The sequence below is a fragment of the Pseudochaenichthys georgianus genome, chromosome 24, assembly GCF_902827115.2.
Source record: "Pseudochaenichthys georgianus chromosome 24, fPseGeo1.2, whole genome shotgun sequence".
In the NCBI taxonomy this organism is placed as follows: Eukaryota; Metazoa; Chordata; class Actinopteri; order Perciformes; family Channichthyidae; genus Pseudochaenichthys; species Pseudochaenichthys georgianus.
Genome location: NC_047526.1, coordinates 27758893 through 27779398, shown reverse-complemented (window position 1 = coordinate 27779398; position 20506 = coordinate 27758893). Strand labels below are relative to the sequence as shown.

The following is a 20506-nucleotide window of genomic DNA, read 5'->3' as shown; positions in this document are numbered from 1 at the left end:
GGGTCCCCGACACACTGCGCGCTTGTTGCTTGTTATTGAGTTGGGTTGTTGATCTGGGACCGAGGCCTCCACAGTTGTTTACTGGGGCAGCACTACAGTGCCTTCTCAAGTCCCTCTGAGCTTCATCCTCAGCTAAGTATCTGGCACAGCAAGCTAAAAGAAGGCAACTGGCTGGCTGAGGTTAAGCTTCATGAGATATCGACTGCTTGGCTTGTGCTCCGTTTCATTTTGTCTCTTTCTTCAGCATGTGTGTGTCCACTGGATAGATACAGGCCTAGAGGAGAACTGCAGCGTCCCTTATCCTTATATTAGAGCCCTAATAGACGCAAAGAGACTGTTAGCAAGATGCCCATCAGATCTGCCCATCATCCCTGTCACAGCCCCTCCCTTCTCATCTCATTGCCCCGTCCTGTTTCTCGTTTGTCTTCTTCACCTTCCTCCTTCTCCTCATTCCACTACCAAACTGCTGACAGAGGCATGGCGCCAAGCCAGACTCCAGCTCGCAGGTTGTCACAGACTGACTGACTAACTATGTAACAACTCACTAGCTCGCTGATAGACTAACTGAACACATGCCTAACCCAATTCACTGACTTGTACATTCAGCAGATTTGTACTGCGAACATGAATCTCTGAATGTCACACAAGTACGCAAGTTCTCTGCAAGCACTAGCTGACATCAGACAATAAAGAAAGTTTCACCCAAAGCACCTAACCTTCACAATACTTCATTCATTCTTTATGAGAGGCCTCGGAGAGATTCAAACCCATAAAACTGACATTATATCACCTTCGTGTTGAGTTGTAGCACAGGAGAAGCCCACTGCCAGGGCTCTCGACTAACTCTTTTCACCATCCTCCCGGAACCGTTCCGAAATACAATCTAAGCCGTCCCGAAATTAATGTGGACCGGCCCGAATTTAAAATGTTAGTTTTTCTACATTATCATTAGTTAAAATCATTCAAAGTGACCTTTAACATAAATAAAACATCATACAAATCATTAGATGATAATTCATCAACCTTTTTATTTGAGTAAATCATTCAATCACATAAACAAAGGCAAAATATATTTAAACAAACACACAAACGAGAAAATTACTCTAATATTGTCAAGTCCCATCCAATTAACAAACAAATCCAACACTGTCCTGAAGACAGAACCCAGAGTAACCACTAACCAGGATGACAGTCTGTGTAACACAGTCAGGAGACCTTTACAAACTGCCCCGCCCCCTCGCACACAGACGGGAGAGAGAGATCTCGTCTGGATTGGAAAGCTCGAAAATACATCATAGACACATGTTGTAGTCTTATTGCATATTAGAAACGGAGTTGGTGAAACTAAAACTGCGATATAATGTGTATGTAGCAATAATACATATGACATATTTTTTAAATGTCTCCAGTAATGATAAAAAGTCCGATAACGTCGGGGCTTAACGTTACCACTGTCTTTAATAATTCCGGCCCGTTTAATACCGGGGCTCGGTACCCATCCCTACATGGGGAGAGGCGCAGCATATTGCTAGGGACTAAATACGATGGAGAGTTCTCATCTCAGCCTTATTTACCATAGGGAATGAAGAGGAGTAAGTAAATAAAGAGGCCGGCGCTCCAGGGTCTGGTTCTGCTGTGCGTTTTTGTGATGTAACGGTAGAACATTTCAGAATTCCTCCACGGGATGCCATTGTACATCACTCAACCCGCGAAATACACACACTCAGTACAGCTAGACCCGCGAATTTGCGGGCCAGCAATTCGCGGGCACAGCCAGCTGGGCGGCTGGCTGACAGCCAGCGGCACAGCTGTAGCTACATGTGTGTGTATTTCGCGGGTTTCTAAATGTTTTGTGCGTGTGTGTTCATGTTGACAAGGAGGTTTAATGTGCTACACAAAACGTGCAGTCGGTTTCATTTTCATCGCCGTTTGTAGTAGAGTTAGCAGGGTATTTTTATTTTAACTCTCGTCCCAAATTCGTCATAAAATTATTTTTTATCCTCCCCGACACTATTTTTTCCGGCCCCGGCACGACGGGACGTCCCTAAGCTCGAGCCCTGCCCACTGCATTGAGATTGATGTATAGCTATGAGTAGGATCAGTGGCGGTTCTAGACCAATTTGACTGGGGGGGGCCAGTTATTTTCTGAGGGGGGCACAATAAATGCAGGACGAAAAAGAGAACTAGACAGTATGAAGTAATTGCGCATAAGAAAACAATGCAATACAGTTATTGGTATTTGTTTCAGTACGCTTATTTATTTCAGATATATCTTATAGTTATTACTGTTAGCTTCAGCTTAAGTTATAGTGCAATGTTTGCACTAACACCATATGTATATAAAAGTAAAGGCAATGAACGGTTACATCGCTACTTTACATAAGGGTGTCTGCTAGGGATGACAGTGATTATTCGTTACAGTCTCCATAATCGAATATTATTTTTAAAAATCAATTTTATTTATATATTTTTTTATTATTAGTTATGTATTTTCGATTAATCGATTATTATTCGCCAGGGCTCCCGAATAATCGATTTTGATCATGGTCAGTTTCTGGCAACCCTAGTGTCTGCACAATCTCACATTACAGCAACAAAATCCTGCGGTTTTTGGCAAACCGAGTACCAGAAAATATACATTAAAAAAAAAAGAAGAAAAAAAAAGACTTTTCATTGTTAGGGGGGCCACAGGGGGGTCAGAGGTCAGTGTTAGGGGGCACTGGCCCCCCCTGGCCCCCCTAGAACCGCCCCTGAGTAGGATTAAACTTGGTTAGTGTCATCGCAGCGCAGCAGTACTAGATGGATGTGTAATACATTATTGGGCAGTGTTGTGCATTCATCATACACCTGAAGGCATCTTGTCTACATTGTCTCATTTGCTTTACGATAGAGAGGGATAGTTTGCTGAAGCAGTTAGCATGGGATATTGATTTTGTTTTATCGTAAACTGCATATTTGTGAAGCATCCAAAAGAGGATACTTATTCAACCTGCTAAATGGATTCTTCGCACACCACTATCATGGTTTACCTGCTTTTTGCTGAACCATCTATATTTTTTAGAATGGGATTGTCATGTGAAATGAATCAATCTATCAATCACAGCTCAGATTATAATTGGCATCACCTGGCTGGGCTACAGATCCAATCCGGTGAGTCTGTAATTCGGGCTATTCCTGAGCGACAGGCAGTTTGCCAACCTCCCAATCACCCGGCAGCATTAATGAGAGGGGAGCACGGGGTCGAGTTGCTCAGTCTGTTTGGCTCCGCCCTCTCTGCAGCTGTCAATCACCTCGGGCAAGAAGCCACGGCTCCTGCAGAGACAATGACACGCGCCGGCCTGATGGTGGGACATCGGAGGGAACGAGCGGTGAGAGTGACAGCTGGGCTGAGCGATGAGGACCTGATCGATCCTCCAGGCATGCCAACAGAGGGATGAAGGGAGGGCGGGGGCGATGCAGAGGAGGGAAGCATGATGGATGGCATGAGGACCGCACTAAGTAAAGAGCAGCAGGGAGGAAATGAGGACTAAGGGGATGGGAGTCCACACTGAACTGAAATCTTGTGGTACGGTTTGCATATGTCGGCTTAATTTGGGTCCCTATCTTTCAAGTAAAATGCAAATTCAAACTGTATAAACAGACACGCGTTAGTTTAGGGAGGTGAGACCACTGTCCACCCATATACAAGGAGACTGTAAGAGAACTTTTTAAAGGTCCCCTATAATACTGTCTTTCATCAATATATTATAGGTCTCAGATATATATATATACAAAACATGTCTCTGAAGTGTTCGGCACCAAACACATCATTGCAGCATTACCCATAATCCCCTCTGTTTCAGCCCTGTTTCAAAAGTGCTGATTCTCTGTCTGTTACTTTAGATGAAAATAAGGAGCCCCTCCCCACGCCCCTCTGAGAGATTTAGTTAAAAAGAACTCAATGGTGCTATAAGATAAGATAGGATAAGATAAGATAAGATAAGATGAACCTTTATTAATCCCCGAGGGGAAATTCAGTTGTACAAAGCAGCAACAGGGTAAGCGTGAAAAACAAACGGTACAGCAAAGATTCACACAGATCAATAAAATCTAAAATCTAAAATAAATAACATAAAATCAAGGAAATAATGATAATAATAATAATAAAAGACTATAAAAATAGGAGATAAATAAAAATAAGAGTAAAATAACTGTCAGCATATATACATATTTGGTCATCATCTAAGTTATAAAGTGCATAATAAGTTAAAGTGACAAGTTAACATGGGTTGTGAAAACAGTGTATATTTACGACGAGTGATTTAATTTGATTTCTTTTTCATCATTAACCCCTTGTTGTGCAGCCTGATGGCTACAGGCACAAAGGACTGTCCGAGGCGCTTGGTGCGTTGTTGTGGAGGGATAAGTCTGTGGCTGAACGTACTCCTCATCTTCACTAGGAGGAGATTCAGGCGATAAGGTGTGGGGGGGGGGGGGGGGGGGTTACCTTGGTTGGTGATTGGCTAATAGTGACACAAGCTAATAAATCGTTATGACATCATAAAGTGGCCAAAATCTGATCAGCTGATTTTCAGGCAGGTTTTTATATAAATGAATCGGAACGAAAATAAAGATAATCTTTTTTACTGAAACTTTCAGAATCTCTTAACACAGAGGGGACACATTTTTATGTAGAAAATACATACATTTTGCATAATAGGTGACCTTTAATTCTGTACTGGTTTGAACCCAGCGGCCACACCACAACAGATGCTGCTGCCGCTTCCAGGCCTGAACTGCGGCGCTCGGGCCCGGTGAGGGAAGGGCTCCTGCCACACACACTGGCCCCATTGTGGGAGCTGTCTGTGGTCAGGACATCTCTGTCAAGTAGGGCTCGGAGCGGAGCCGGCTCGCTCCGGGTGTACTGAGGCGATGAAGCATGCAAAGCAAGAATGCACCGTTCAGAATCAGTTTACTTGGGAGCAATATATATTGAGTCAGTTGGAAATAACATGGGAACAGCAGAGGAAGGAGATGTCGAGGCAAGATGAACTGATTCGACACAATGCAGAAATATTCACACAAAGCCTCCCATGTACTGTAGTGAATACACAATGAGGTATTATGCAGTCATACAATATATATGTCAAAAGCACTATTGCTATTATTATCTATACAAGCAGGTCTTTCAAACCGATTCTGAGCAGTGGTAGTGGGTTTCTCATGGTAATGACAAGACTTTTCCGCCTATTTATAGTGTTTACTTGCCTTTTCCCACTGGAACATTCCTGTGGTTTATTAAGATGGACTTTTATTAATCCCCGTGGGGAAATTGTTTCTCTGCATTTGACCCATCCTAGTGTTAGGAGCAGTGTGCTGTCATTTTGAACAGTGCCTTGCTCAGGGACACCTCGGTAGCACTTGGTCTTTCCGGGACTTGAACTGGTGACCTTCCAGTTGCCAAGCCAAGACCTCGACTTCGACACCACCGCCCCATTATTAACTTGACTTAATTGACTTAAGCGTTTTTGTTTTTTTAACACAAAGTGAGTTTGCAGGAAAGGCTGGAACAAGGTACTGTAGGGCTGCTCGATTATGGCAAAAATCATAATCTTGATTATTTGGGTCAATAATTGATATCACGATTATTAAAAACGATTATCCATTTAATTTGAAAACATCCATTTATTGAAAAAAAAAAAAATGAACAGTATGTTTTTAACAGTTGATTACCCTGAACTGTAAGTATAATTCAACTGAAAAACCAATACATAAAATAGTTTAAAAAATAAAATAATCGTTTTATTTCAATTATGTTAAAATATGATTAATTGAGCAGCCCTAGAACAAGGTAGTCCAGTCTTTGAAGCATCACAGTGTGGTGATTCCCACATAAGCGTATACAAATGCAGAGTTTGGGAACATCAAATGTTCTTTATAATGTTAGGGCAAATTGCCTGCTTTCATCTCCACCTTCCAACACTTTACATCTCCATTCCTAGGTATGGCTTCCCAGGTCAGCGCATAGGTTTCCTTTTGAAGTCAAGCAGATTATATTAAATCTAGCCACAGAAATATGTATGCGCAGCAGTGCCACCCGGGCCTCCACCGTTCAAACCGCTCCGCCCCGCTCGCCCCGTGAACTCCACGGTTACCGGGTGGGGGGGGGCAGGAGCCACTGGAGCGGCAGCTGGGGCGCATTTCAGAGGAAACTGGGCTGCATGCTGAACCTCACCTGCTTTCCGCCTCGGTGCTTAGTGCCAGTGGGTCTCATCACCCCCTGCTTTCATTGCTTGTCTTTTGCTCCACAGTATCCCCCCCCCCCCCCTTGCCCCCCCTCGCCTCCCCTAGTCAGAGTTTGTCTCATCTGTTACCTCTCCTGTAACATTTGATTAAGACGCTGTTGAATCCGGCTGCCTTGTCTAGTCTCCGCTTCGGGTCCTTAGAGATACCGTCAGGAATCATTTGCGTGTTTGTGCACGGTGTTTGCCTCCTTTCCTGTCTGTGTGTGGGTTCTGATACCACGGAGTGTATATCTTAGTTGGGTGTGCTTGTGGTGGCCCTGCACCAGCGTTGTTGTCTCAGCAGTTTATGTCACTTTGGAGCATGTTGGAGAACCTCTGTGTCACGTCTCTACTCATTAGCTTCTGCTGGTGCGACCTATTTCTTCTGCCTTGTTCAAGGAGATACGTTGCTTTATGTTACAGTTGTATCATAGTGTAAAGCCTCGAGGACATGATGTCACTTAGGAAATTGTCCTACTTCCTGTACAAGGGTGTTATCAGCAGGTTAGGGTGTGGCCGTTGGGAGATCCTGTTGAATAGTGTTTGAACAGAGTTAGCTATTAGAAAACAGTCGGGTCAGGGAATTGGAAGGACATGCACCTGGGTCTTATTTCAAGAGATCTGTGTCAGGCAGCTGGCTCGGGCTTCCACGGATTGTACAGAGAAAAGAAAGCTTGACGTTAAGATATAAATACCCATGATGCAAAGGTATTGAAAGGTTGATCCTTGCATAACGTAGGAGTTAACATATCCTCTCTTTTTTCCTCCGTTATTTCCACGGCTTTGAAGCACAATGCTTAGTTAGTGCTCAGTGAAGTGGGAGGCGAGGATGGGTAGAGCAGCGAGAAGGGCTGTGCAACTCTAAAAGTATCATCTTTATGCCTGCCAGCGATTGATGTTCCTCACTCGGGGAGCACATTGAGATTGCATGGCTTGATAACTCATTAACATGCAGCACTTCGCCAATGCCCCTGTGCATTCGAACATATTCAATTTTTAATAGTTTTATGTAGGGGAAGTGATTTGGTATAATTTCAGCGGCAACTCTTTTTTCTCCTTGACTGATTTGATCTTTTTGTTCCGAGCATGTCGAGGTACTCGTTTGCGTTTTCATTACATGCCGTAGTTATTCATAGTTCATCGGCGCGGGACTGCAAACATTTTTATTTATATCTTTGTATTTATTGGTGAGCCATAATTTGCACTGAGAACATACAGCTTTAACACAGACAAGTAAACATATATGCACTTAAAGATGACATATCGCATTAATTCCAAAGGCGTTAAATGAACTGAAAGGATTCCCAAACATCATTTAAACGATAATGAGCCACTTTGGCGGTTCGGTTGCTAAATCCTTTAATTATGATGCTCTTTAGCGTATCGCAGCTCCAGCCTTACACGGCTACAGAGGCCATAAAGCTGAGTTGTGCCAAGGGAATAATTGTTTTGTTTTGCGACATATGTACATCATATTTTTTTATTTAGTGCAAGCAAGAAATCATTTACCCACATTATAAATGAAATGACATAAAAACAAGCTCACTAAAATATTCTTAGTCCCACTTACACATATAGGAAACACGAGGCCATCATAGCAACACTAATCAGAAAACTGGTTTCCTGTTTTGGCTGCCGATCATTTCGCCAAGTAAAACAACACATTATGTTTCATCTTTTTACTGCCCTGATTAAATAGCTTTGATTCGTTGTGTTTTTTATTTGCTAAAATGTGTTTTGGATCTCCTTCTCTTTTGACTAATGTTACTTATTACCCAACTCATTTCAATAGCCATTACAGAGTAACAATGTTGGCGTTGTCGTTTTTAGAGCCATCAACCAAAGTCAAGAGAAAATACTAGCAATCTCCGTCTCTTTGTATAGTTGTTCAATCAAAGTCACAAAGAAACGGCGTTTTAGCCACTTGTCTCCCTAATGTGACATTTGCTAAATAGACTAGTCATTGCATAATGATCAGGATATAATTCTTGAATGTATTGTTCATGAAGTACAGAGGCTGGATCTAACACAGAGGGGAAATGATTCAGTACTTTGTACATAATGTTGAGCTTAAAATAAATAAAGTGGGACAGGGCTCCAGGAGGCTCAGCGTGGCATCTAAGAAAATCAAGAAGATGCTGCACTGTTGCACATTAAAGACGTCAGCTCTCCCAGCTCAACTAAAACTGCACTTTTTATGCACAGAAACATCTAAATGGGAATATTCAATACACTAAGTAGTTTAGGTCGGGATTCTTGGAATTTTGCACCTGACAATTAAAACTAGGTGTTGAATAACATTTAAAAAGTAGCAAGAGCACATGGGGTGTTTCTCATTCTCGAGTAAAGCTGCTCCAGAGCCACTATTTCGAGCATACTACGTCATCGAGTGCCGCCGAAGTACTGTTCCAATGTCCAGCATACTTGGAATTCTACCGGCGTACTTCATTTGGAGAAATTTCGAGGCTGGACATGTGTAGAGTCCGCGGTCTTAAAATTCCCACAATGCTTTGCGCATGGACCAATTTCCCCAAATCTGTGGCGGAAAATGGAAGGCGGGGCCTCTCGTATGACGCACACCTGCACACTTGCTTGCCTGTTCCATTCTTCGTTTTCCGAGGCTAGGAAGTATTCTTGCCTCGCTTCTGAAGCAAGACGCTCAGAGGACATGTGCTACCAAGCAAGCGTACTCGAGATTGAGAAACACCCCCGGTTATGTTTTAACACTGGGGAACAAAAGACATAATTGATCAGCGGTGTTGGCTCCCTCCCCGGGAAAACAAAATCCTACATTTCTACACCTCTACACTAATTTCGATTTGTTAGATAAGGGGCCTTTATAAACCAATAAGCATCCAAGGTAGTACATCAGCAGGACTAATGCAAAATATTGATTGCCAACTTACAGTTAAAAGAGCTGACTGGGATTTGGTTCCTTCATAAGTTAACGTTAGCCGGGCTGTTTGGAAGATTGGTTAATGTTGACTCAAACAAGGACAATACTTCTACTTTTAGCTATCTTAGAGTTTGACTGTAGTCCATGGGACAAACAGGTTTATTCAACTTGCACAAGCCTATGTTTTCCTGCTTATTATATCAGATTGCTTTTATAGCTAAATGGCATTTTTCTAACACTTTTTCTGTAAACTGTGCTGTTCTTGCAACACTATAATTTTTATTACAATTTGTATGAATTATTTTGTTTGCATTGGAATCTTGATTTACCGGGATGTAGTTTTACATTTTCAGCAGATTATTTCTGCCGTGTCAAACTTTTTTGCAGTTTTTTCGTTCTCTAAAATTCTTTATTTGGAGAAAATATCAAACAAAATGACGAACAATAAGTAAAAAATAATAATAATATAAATAAATGAATAAAAAAGTGTTTTCCTTCTCTAAAATTCTTTATTTGGAAAAAAATTCAAAGTTCTAACGATAAGTAAAAAATACAAAATAATAATAATAGAAATATATATATATATATATATATATATATATATATATATATAGAAATAAATGAATTAATACAAAAAAGTGTTTCCATCTATCTGTACACATGCTCACCCGTCCCCTCCCCCCTTGTGTCCCCCTCCTCCAGGATACCAGAAGGTCAGGCAGACATGGGGTCCCTGGCTGCTGTAGGGAGGCTGCGCTCCCTGGAGGACCAGCTGACCAGAGCCAAACAGAAGATCCACAGCTTTCAGAAACTCACTGGAGATGGTAAGCATGACAGGGCTATGTATAAAGGTTGCAGAGAAGGATTTGGCACAGAGCTTGGAAATATGAAAGGATTGATTTTGAAGGTCCGGGGGTTGATGGTGTAAACCAGTCCACGGCTCTTGTGAGCTTTCGCCTGAATCTGGAGTCTCAGTCTAGTCCGGCTTTAAACCTGCTGCAGCTGAGCACCGATGAAGGCAGAGATATGGGTGTGTATTTACCTCTCTAAGCGCTGGTCAGGGGGGTCTGAAGACTGTCTGGTGAGCGGGGAGATGTGTGAATGAAGTAGAAGCTGTGTGAATGCCCCGGTGGCGGCTCAGGGGAGAGAAAAGAGACGGACAGAGAGAAAATAAAGGACATGAATGCGTGAAGGGCAGCACAGGGTCATCCTTTCCATCTCGCCGCAGGGGGAGAAAAAGCTAAAAATACCCTCCAGCTTTTTTCCACTCGGAGAGGAGAGAAGAAAGAGTGTAAGATAGGGACGTTTCCCTCTCCACCACCTCCTTCTCCTGCTCGAGGTTGTCCTTCCCTTCCCCTCCATTTTTTTTTGTTTCTTGCCGCAGAAACCAGAGCAGTCAGCTGTGTTGTCCTTGTGGGGATCTCCACATTGTTTGTCGGGTGGGGTGTAGAGTTCCTTCCTGTTGTTAGAAGTGTGTGAGAAAAGACATGAGTGCCACGAGGCAGGGGAAACAGTGAACCGTATTGAGGTCAAAGCAACACCCAGGGACAACGAATAAAAGACAACATTTTCATGGTTCTAATCAAAAACGTTGCTTTGTTACGTTAACTTTAACGCTCAAAGACGTCATGGCATCATTTGTACATTTTGTACATTGAGCTGCTTTGAAGTTAACGTCATCGATTCATTGTTTTAGATCATACCGGTGCCAGCGGAGGATCTTTGTTACGCTTTGATGTGAGCACTTCTCACGCATCTCTTCTCTCCCACCCCCAACAGGCCCTGGGCCCACTCAGGAGGAGCTGCGGAGGACGGTGGAGAACGGCGTTAAAGAGTTCTGGTACTTTGTTCGCAGCGAGGTGAAGAAATTGGCCAACGCCGAGCTCAGCGAGAGACAGAAGTATACCGACATGCTCCTGCAGGACCTGGGACACCAGGAGAGGTGAGCGTGGGGATTATTGAAAGTGGAAATGTCAAAAATGTTCACAGGGATTTTGACGAAGCCAGTGGCGGCTGGTGGAAAATATTTTTGGCGGGATCCTCCCCCGGAATGCATTTTTGAGAAATGACCCCTTATATTATCTGGTGATGTTAGAGGGTGGGTGTGTGGGTGGGGGGACAAATTGAGGCTTAAAAATATGAGATAATCCATAATCTTCAGTGTGGTTAGCTATGAATCTTCCAAACAGTACAGTAGGCCCACACAAACTGCAGAACACGGGTGCTTTGGGAACACTCAAATTAGGGTGACCAAACGTCCTCTTTTGCCCGGACATGTCCTCTTTTCACGCCCTGTCCGGGTCGTCCGGGGGGGGGGGTTTATAAATTCATGAAAATGTCCGGGTTCCGCGGACCGTTTGCATGTACTTAAATTGACTGGCGCATTGCACAGAACACTACGGTACTCTGTTGCGTGTGTGACGTAATCCCTGAGTCCGAAGCTTTGTGGGCGGCTCTACATCCACGCTGACACACACACAGAGGAAGGGGACTGAGCGGACCGCAGCTCACATTCACAATGCCAAGCGCAAATGTACTTTTACAGATGAATTGCAGAAGAAATTCCAAATGTACCGACCCGGTCGGAACAAATGGGAGGCGGAGTGCACCGTGTGCAAAGCTTGCACATACGTGTGTGTGTCCGATCTTAAAGCGCACATGGACACAGACAAACATAGGAAAGCTGTGCAAGGTGAGAGTTTGTCGGCAAAGTTGACAGACTTCTTTGTTCGACCAGGCAAAACAGAGGATGCTGTAAATGCAGCGGAGGGTGCGTAACTTGCATTTCACACTGAAACATCACAGCAGCTACAGATCTATGGATTGCACAAGTGCCTTGCTAAAAAAAGCATTTCCAGACTCTGACACTGCCAACAAATTCAGTAGTGCGCGCACTAAAACCGAAGCCATTGTCAATGGTGTTATCGCGCCCCACTCGATCGATGAAGCACTCAAAGAAATCCAGTACTGTGGTGTTTCTACAGACGGGAGTAACCACGGATCATAATCCAGCTCTTTGACTGGAAGAGGGGTGGCATGCAAACACAATTAATCGAGGTTCAAGACACACCAAATGAGACGGCAGAAACCATTGCACTCATTGAAACATTGGCAAAAAACAATTTGTCTGAAAAATGCATTGCACTTACGGGCGACAATTGCAACACAAACTTTGGAGGAATCCGACGTGATGAAGGAGGAAAGAATGTGTTTGCAGATTTGAAGAGGTTGCTGCAGAAGAACACTCTGATCGGTGTGGGTTGCCCAGCACACAATAGATGTTGACCTTGAGAATATCATGTTCAAAATCTACCCGTACTTCCACATTTACACTGTGCGCACTGAGAGCCTGAAGGAGACTGTGATTTTGTTGAATACAGAAGGATGCTGTCATTGTTCCCAGGCATTGAGAGGACGATACAGATGTTTCCAGCCTTAAAGGCATTTCTTCTCAGCAAAAACCACCCATAGTGATCAAGAAGTTTTTGAAAACGAATTCAGTTTTTTGCCTATACAAATGAGCTTGTTTTTTGAGGGTTGTTTCTTCAACTTGAAACACTCCCAGCAGGGACACAAATCCATTAAGGATGTATTATATTACTTTTTATAAACCCTTATGCTGTAGTTGTCCTAAAGACTGGTGTTGATAGTGATGTTCTCAAATCACCTATTTCCAGGTCTTTGACTCCTCTAGCCTGACTGATATTAAAGAGCTTCTTCCCTGCCCACTTATATGCTGTACTCGGGCCTGGTTATTTAACCTCAATACCGACTGTTGACCACCTAAAAGTGGAGTATCAAACTGTCAACGTGTCAAGTACCACACATTGGCGTTGAATGCTACAAATGTAACATTTATAAGCAGTGTTTGTAGTCCTGAGTACGGTATTAGAATGGAAATTAAAGTATTTCATCTGCAGGAGTAATGAAACATTTAGAACATTTAAATATCCATTGCTTTTGAAATGTTAGTTGGTCTCACCTCTGTGTGATAATGAAATATATTGAAATAATCAATCATTTTGACAAATCGCTAATTATCAAAAGTGACTTTCAAACATTCTCTGTTTCTACCGTCTCAAATTCATAAATGTTTTCTCATCTTTAAAGGTGGGGTAGGTAAGTTTGAGAAACCGGCTCGAGATCGCTAGAATTTGAAAATACACAACCGGAGAAAATCTGCCACTTCCTTACAGAGCCCCTCCTCCTACACACACGAACGCACACATGACCAATGAGGGCACGAGATAAGTTTGTGCCCCGATGGGAGGCTGACAGGCAGGTAGGCCATCCAATCCGTTTAGCCGGGCGGATTGGTTGTACTTTTTACAGTATTACTGCTTCTCCAGATGACATTTTTTTATGGATTTGTTGTCAAAGCACTTAAGATATTCATTGCTATCGGGATATTAAGAGCATTCCATGGATATAACAAAAAGTGTATCTCGAGCCGGTTTCTCAAACGTACCTACCCCACCTTTAAGTCTACACAACTAATCAGTCAGCCGAAGCCCTTAGATAGGTGTTGGTAGTGATAATCTATTAGAAATAACTCAGAATCTTGATAAAAATCTGTCCTCATTTGGTATTGTGGAAGCATTCATTGTCCTCACAGTCTACTGTTTACCAGCTCTGCCTACTGATGGTAAAAGATGGCACATTTGACAGGGGGACTTGAAAGCAGCACTGGTGTGGGTTGCTAAGAAACAAAGGGCAAAGTTCATGGATGCACTCTCTTTGTCTGTTGGCCAGCTTCCACACGGCTGAATGAAGAAAGGCCTGATGTCACAGAGCCAAGTGGTTCATTGTAATCCTGCTGAAGTGGCTTACAGGCCCCATTGTCTTACTCATTGCTGCCTAAGCAGCTTTCCAGCGACTGATTCCTCAACCCGTACACTCGCGTACAGTCACAGACCTTCACTCGCATCCACTCTCCATCTAAGCCCCCCAGCCTCTGTCTATGTGCTGCAGGCGGGGGCTGGGGGTACAGCACAGGAAGGGGCAGAGGTGGGAAGAGCAGTAAAATGTTTGACTGGAATAAATGCCCCGCTCTCTCATTTAAATTCTGCTCGGGAAAGGTCCTTGTCACGAACATTCCCCAAGTAATGTACAAAATGAAGCACACTTACCCTCTCCCTTATTAACATGATCACTGCGCTATAACGAGCTCTCAGTTCCACATACAGCTGATATGAAATCCTGTGGTTCACTGAGGAGGAAAAGCACACATTACATTACATTGCATTTAGCTGACGCTTTTGTCCAAAGCGACTTACAATAAGTGCGTGAAGAAAACCGACACACAAAGTTCAAATGTCTGCAACAGGAAGTGAACATCTCAATCGGCAAGAGAGTGTACCTCAATGTGTCTGTAATACAGTATATTGTAATACACCACATCACAATGTATGTTGATACCAAGTCCAAGCAAAATCTCTTAAATTAACAAAAGGTTTTACATTTAGAAGGTACTTAAAGCACTCAGGGAACCATGTAAGTGTTGACATCTATATTTCCATGACAACTGGGCAGACTGCTGGTGGACATTTTATGATATGATTATCAAAGCTCCAGAAAATCTTATTAATGGATTTTTTTTTAGCTTGAATTTATATTCATATGTCTTTACAATATTAGAGTCTCACTAAAAACCCACAAGTGAAACAGATCCATAAAACTGACGAGAGAAACTACAAACCAATGTGTAGTAAACCTTATGCTTAGCACAGAGAAAGTGGTTGGCTGTAGCTCAGGGCGATATTGCACTGATCTGCCAATCAGGGGATCACCTGTTTAATCCCACCCTCTGCAGTCAACATGTGGAAGTGTCTCTTTTGGTAAGGTACCTCGCCCCATTGCTCCTGTTTGTAGTGCATATTTCCTTTGGATTCAAGTGTCAGCTAAATAACAAATAAGAAAGATGGAGACAACTGGTATTAAAGACCCACATTTAGAGTACTTCCATAAATCAAGAATACTGTATAATCTGCGACATCATGTATAAAACAGGGGTTCAGTTTCAAAGTGGGCACACTTTTATTTTTCAACCAATTGGCTCACAACATGTCATCAGACAGTCTATATGCCTCCTTTCTAGCCATCCTCTGCTTTACATTGCCTGGTGAAATTCTCGCTGTAATGTAAACAAAAATAGTACTTATCTAACTATCTATCTTAACCTGAAACCCTGTAATCAATCAATAAATCATAATGTTTATGGTTTATTTATATAGCCCAATATCACAAATGTTACATTTGTCTCAGTGGACTTCACAGTGTGTACAGAATATCAGTATGACAACACGACACCCTCTGTCCTTAGACCCTCTGTCCTTAGACCCTCTGTCCTTAGACCCTCACATCGTACAAGGAAACACTTCCAGAGAAACCCCCACAGTTTAAAGGGAACATGGGAGAAACCTCAGGGAGAGCAGCAGAGGAGGGATCCCTCTCCCAGGACGGACAGACGGGCAATAGATGCCGTGTGCAAATCGAAGAGATAATACATTTTACAGCATATAGACCGAATGTTAGGAAATGCATGTGTGTGTAATAAGAAGATGAATCCACGAGGATTTCAACAATCCTGTGGGAACCTTCAGGGAAGTAGTATGGTGAGTCAGGCAGGACTGTAAAAGCGTTCCCATCAGAAACACCAGGTAAGCCCACCATCTTCACGTATGCCCATACACATTCTAAATACCCAACATATCCTACACACCCCCAAAACATGTCTGTTGATTCCTTCTTTTTGGATTTAGTCAGGTTAACGTTACTTCCCACATGTGCTTCTGGTAGAGAGTTTGACACCCATGCACACAATGCGGTTCCAGCTTTGAAATTGAACAATGAGTAATGAGTCTGTCTTATTTGCAGAGCAAGGCGCCGCTCTGTGGAAATGGGCCGTTTATCTGCTTTGTGTGGGTTTGTTATCTTTGCATGCACTACTGAATATATGTATAAGAACTCTGTCACACAGGATGTGACTGATTTGGGTCAAGAAGTGAGTGATAAATTAAGCTTGCATAAGTGTGTGTGTGTGTGTGTGTGTGTGGGTGCGAAGTGTTTGCATCTGCCCTTAGCTGCAAGTATCAGAGCTCTTGGAGTGGATGGTCACGATATCTGGCAGCGTGTGACTAGACACAAATCCGCTGTCAAACTTAATCCAAAACAGAGCTAAACAACCAGGAAGACGCAGTCGTCAGTCAGCTTGACAAAAACAACTTTTTCAATAAACATGGTGAAAGCGGAATGAGCCCTGGTAATGTTAACTCAACATATGCTGGAGGATGCTTTCTATCTAAAGCCCTACAGTATGTAATGTCGTGGGAACCTTTATTTTGGCAGGGTGTGGCTTTCACAATCTACCTGCTGGAGTGTTGTTAAATCACAGAAGCTAAAGTTCATTCATTCTATGGGAGGATAATAAATGTCTGTGTGTACCCCGATTCAAAATAAAGAACAGAAGCTCATCTGAACAAAAAATAAGATCATAGACCGGATAGATGTGTAAGTATGTTATGCAAGATTCATAAAATATGTAAGTTCGCTTAGTCAAGATCATGCCGGAATAACTCGTATGCATATTAAAGTAGGGGCGGTGATATGGTGGTATATCCTTTCATATTTTGATAATGTTACACCATAATATAACCACGTGTGTTGTCTGATTTTGGTGGATCTAATGAAATTATGATTATGCATCATCATGTTGATTTAATTATCCGGTTAGTTCTAAATTACCTGTCCTGCTGATGGATTTGCGGAAATATAAGACTTGGGTAGACAATCTGAAATGGACCTCTGAAATCTGAAGAAAACAACATGAACCTGTACAACATGTACAATTTACAAAGAGAGAGCATGTTGTGTTAAGTCACTCATGTCCTTGATCTGTACTCATCACACTTTGACACTTACATAAAACACGTTTTTTCTACTGTTACGGTTATGACACATCACGTGATCAGAGCTGATGTGTGTGCTCTCTGCTGTGCACAACATATTGACACACAGACCTAATTAGTTTTGTATTGAGTCCCAGCGCAGCCTTCGGAAGGTGTTTGTATACATTGCTGTGTGTAAGCTGAAAACGTGTCGATCGATCGGTGCGGCGCGTTGAATACAAACTGTGTTGAGAAGTTTTCTCTCTGCTTTTCTTTCTAACTGCCTCATGACCGTGAACTTGTTACTGAATTCTTGCCGCAAGACTTAAGTGGCTGCGATGCAAATGAAGCACTTTACAAAGCGACGGCTGAGTTATTGATGTGTTCCCTAAGGACAGAAGGTTGTATGTTTTACCATCTTTGAGAACGTAAACATAGCAAATATGTTTTTACTTGGTGCAATGCCATTGTTCTGGGAAGTGTCCAGATACTGTCAATGTTGAAGAGAGAAAAATATGTTTATCCTGAAAATGGGCTCTTATCTTAGAGCAGGGGTGTCAAACTCGAGGCCCGGGGGCCAAATCCGGCCCGTGACTTCATTTTATGAGGCCCCACAACAGCTCTGAAAGAATATAATATGTTTATTATACGGTTACATGCCGATTTACAGAAGCACGTTGCCCATAAACTACATGTCCCACAATGCATCTCAGAATTTGCCTTTTCCTCAGAATTTAAATGTCAAGTGTTTTCTCCAAAGTGTCACTTTTTTTTAAACTTTTTTTCTTCAGAATTTGGCTTTTCTTTTTACATCATTTTGTGACATTCTTACTGAAGAGACTTGCAATTATTTGCCCTAGACTTCTGCTTTCAGACATAGTTAATTATGAAGTTTTTAACCTATCCGATAATAATCCAATGCAGAGGCAATAATGTAATACATTATTTTATATATATTAAATATTTATATATGTGTGGAGGAAACTTCTGTGTAGCAATGCAGTGGGAGTCACCGACTCATGAAGGAGACACAGGACGAGCAGGAGTTCTGATGTCAAACACTGGTAGTTTAAAGGGATAGTGGAAATCCGCAAATTTTGGATTTAACTTATGTATTTTTATTAAAAATAAGCATAATAAACCTTTTTTTTTTTATTTCATGCGCCTAGTTTCATTTTATTTTCAATTTTACTGCTCCCGACCACGCCCTCTCAATGAAACGAAATACTTCGGGAATCTTCGGGTGATGACGAAAACAAAGGAAGACGGGCACAAACATTGGACGAGGCACGAGTATTTTATTATGTTTTCTGGCTGATGCATCATTAGCCTGTACCATTGTGTACAACGCCATTTATTGCCTGTCGATTAGGCGACCGGAGGCCTCGTCATCCGATAATCCGGTACACAGTGTCGAATGTGTACACTACAGTCATCATATAGACATGATAGACGAACAGTACTGTGAGTACAGCCTACACTTGACAGGCAGCCTGGCTAGCCTAGGATTAGGACCATACTACGTCAAAAGACCGATTGGCTCTAGCTGTATATCATGCTAGTATACAATTCATTTAAATGTATTCATGTAATTAATGCCCATAAGGCTGTTACATATACAATAATAAATGTGACAAGATAATTTATGTGAACCTGACCCTGGTATGTTATGAAATGTACCCTACATGCAGTCATCCTCGCGCATAGCCATAGGCCTACAGTGCATGCATGCCAACTTTTGCAATATATAATATAGCGCCTAGCGTGAGCTATGCTTAGGGACCTACCAGTCAAGATTAGTTGTGCGTAGGGGTGCATCATCTGGCGCCTGGTCCTGGTCATCCTCGCCATTGCCCATGCCGTGAACTAACTCCATCACCTCGGGCTCGAACAAATAAGGACGTAATGGTCCATCGTCTGGCTCAATATTCTCACCATCGTCGCTTACTGAACCGGATTCAGATTCAGTTCCTAAAACTAAATTTTCGCAGGAAAGCCGAGAGGATGTTTCTGACTCGCTATCATCACTGGATACCTCGTACAATCCTTCTTCTTTGTCTGGTATATTTGCCCTTCCACGTTCATTCTGCATAGACGCCATGGTTTGTTATTGTTTCGTCTTCCTGAGTTTTCCTCACTTCCGGTTTGGCTGACTCGATCATTTCGTTTCTAAAAAAGTTCGGGGAAGCTGCAATAAAGTGCTTCTAACATGCGTAAGGAAATTATTATATTTTTTTAATCAGGTGTGATTGTTTTGGTACGTAATTATGCTTGTATATAAGTTAAAACGAAACTATTTGGTGTTCAATTTCCACTATCCCTTTAATACAAGCATCGGCCGGAGAAATTCACATCACAAGTCACACAGTCAAAAGTTCTGACTGCTCAGGTGGGTTGCCATGTCAATTCTGAATCACCCTCTCATCAATGTTGACCTTTTAACCAGTTTACAGGGAGTCCACCCACATATTGGGAGAGGCGTCTGTGAGCTGGAGGCACTGAATTACTTTATCTGACTCTGGCTCTTGTGACCGAGAGTTGACCGGTCACAAAACTCATAATGTCAGCAATAGCTGACAGTTCCCATTCCCTAAGACAGATAACAGACTTTGACTTCGTCGTAAAACGTCAACAGGCCGAAAGGTCAAATATCTTAGGAGTAAGGAGAATTATTCTTTGACACTTAGGAGTTGTTAGTCAGGGCAATGATCATAGTTTTAATGAGGATTGGATTGCAGATAACACTGACTTATTATTACAAAAAAATACTCCCAATAGATGTAGCCATCAGGGTCTCCTTTCAGCTTATTATAATAAATAAATAAATAATAAGTTTTGAAATGTTTCTGTGTCTGCAGGTCCATCATGACAGACTTGTACTACCTCAGCCAGGCGGACGGAGTGGGCGAGTGGAGAGTAAAGGAGGCTAAAGACCTGTCGGATCTGGTCCAGAACAGAATCACCTACCTACAGGTATGTACCAACACACCTCTCTCTCTCTCTCTCTCTCTCTCTCTCTCTCTCTCACACACACACACAAACCCACATGTCGACGTGTGAACATTTACGCCAATGTTTCCCTCACAGGTACAACCGTGCATATTCATTTCAACGTTCACACTCCCTAGTCTCATTTACACCATCCATAACTGTCAGCCTGGGTTTCTAGCGGAGCAGGTGAGGGGTGTGATAGTCGACTGTCTGTCTCAGCAGTCGGATTTGACAAGTAGGATTCTTGTTTGCCTGTCAGCGGTTCAGTGACACACACACACACACACACACACACACACACACACACACACACACACACACACACACAGACTCGTGAAATGACAAATCGGCAGACGAGCATAAGCAGAAATGCAAAAAAGCGTCTACGCTGCACAAAGACTTTATTTACTCTGATGCACATTATGCTTAAAGCTCCACACACACCCAGAGAGAGATGACTCCGGTGCGGC

General features: G+C 42.6%; 1 protein-coding gene across 2 annotated transcripts in view; it reads left to right on the top strand.

The window, feature by feature from the left end:
- fut8b (fucosyltransferase 8b (alpha (1,6) fucosyltransferase)) overlaps positions 1-20506 on the top strand; it is a 103127-nt gene that overhangs the window by 61270 nt on the left and 21351 nt on the right. For both annotated transcript variants that reach the window (XM_034076273.2, XM_034076274.2), the window contains exons 3-5: positions 9862-9983; positions 10939-11101; positions 19904-20018. In XM_034076273.2, coding sequence (XP_033932164.1) covers positions 9862-9983; positions 10939-11101; positions 19904-20018 — 400 coding nt within the window. The remainder of the gene's footprint in view (positions 1-9861; positions 9984-10938; positions 11102-19903; positions 20019-20506) is intronic.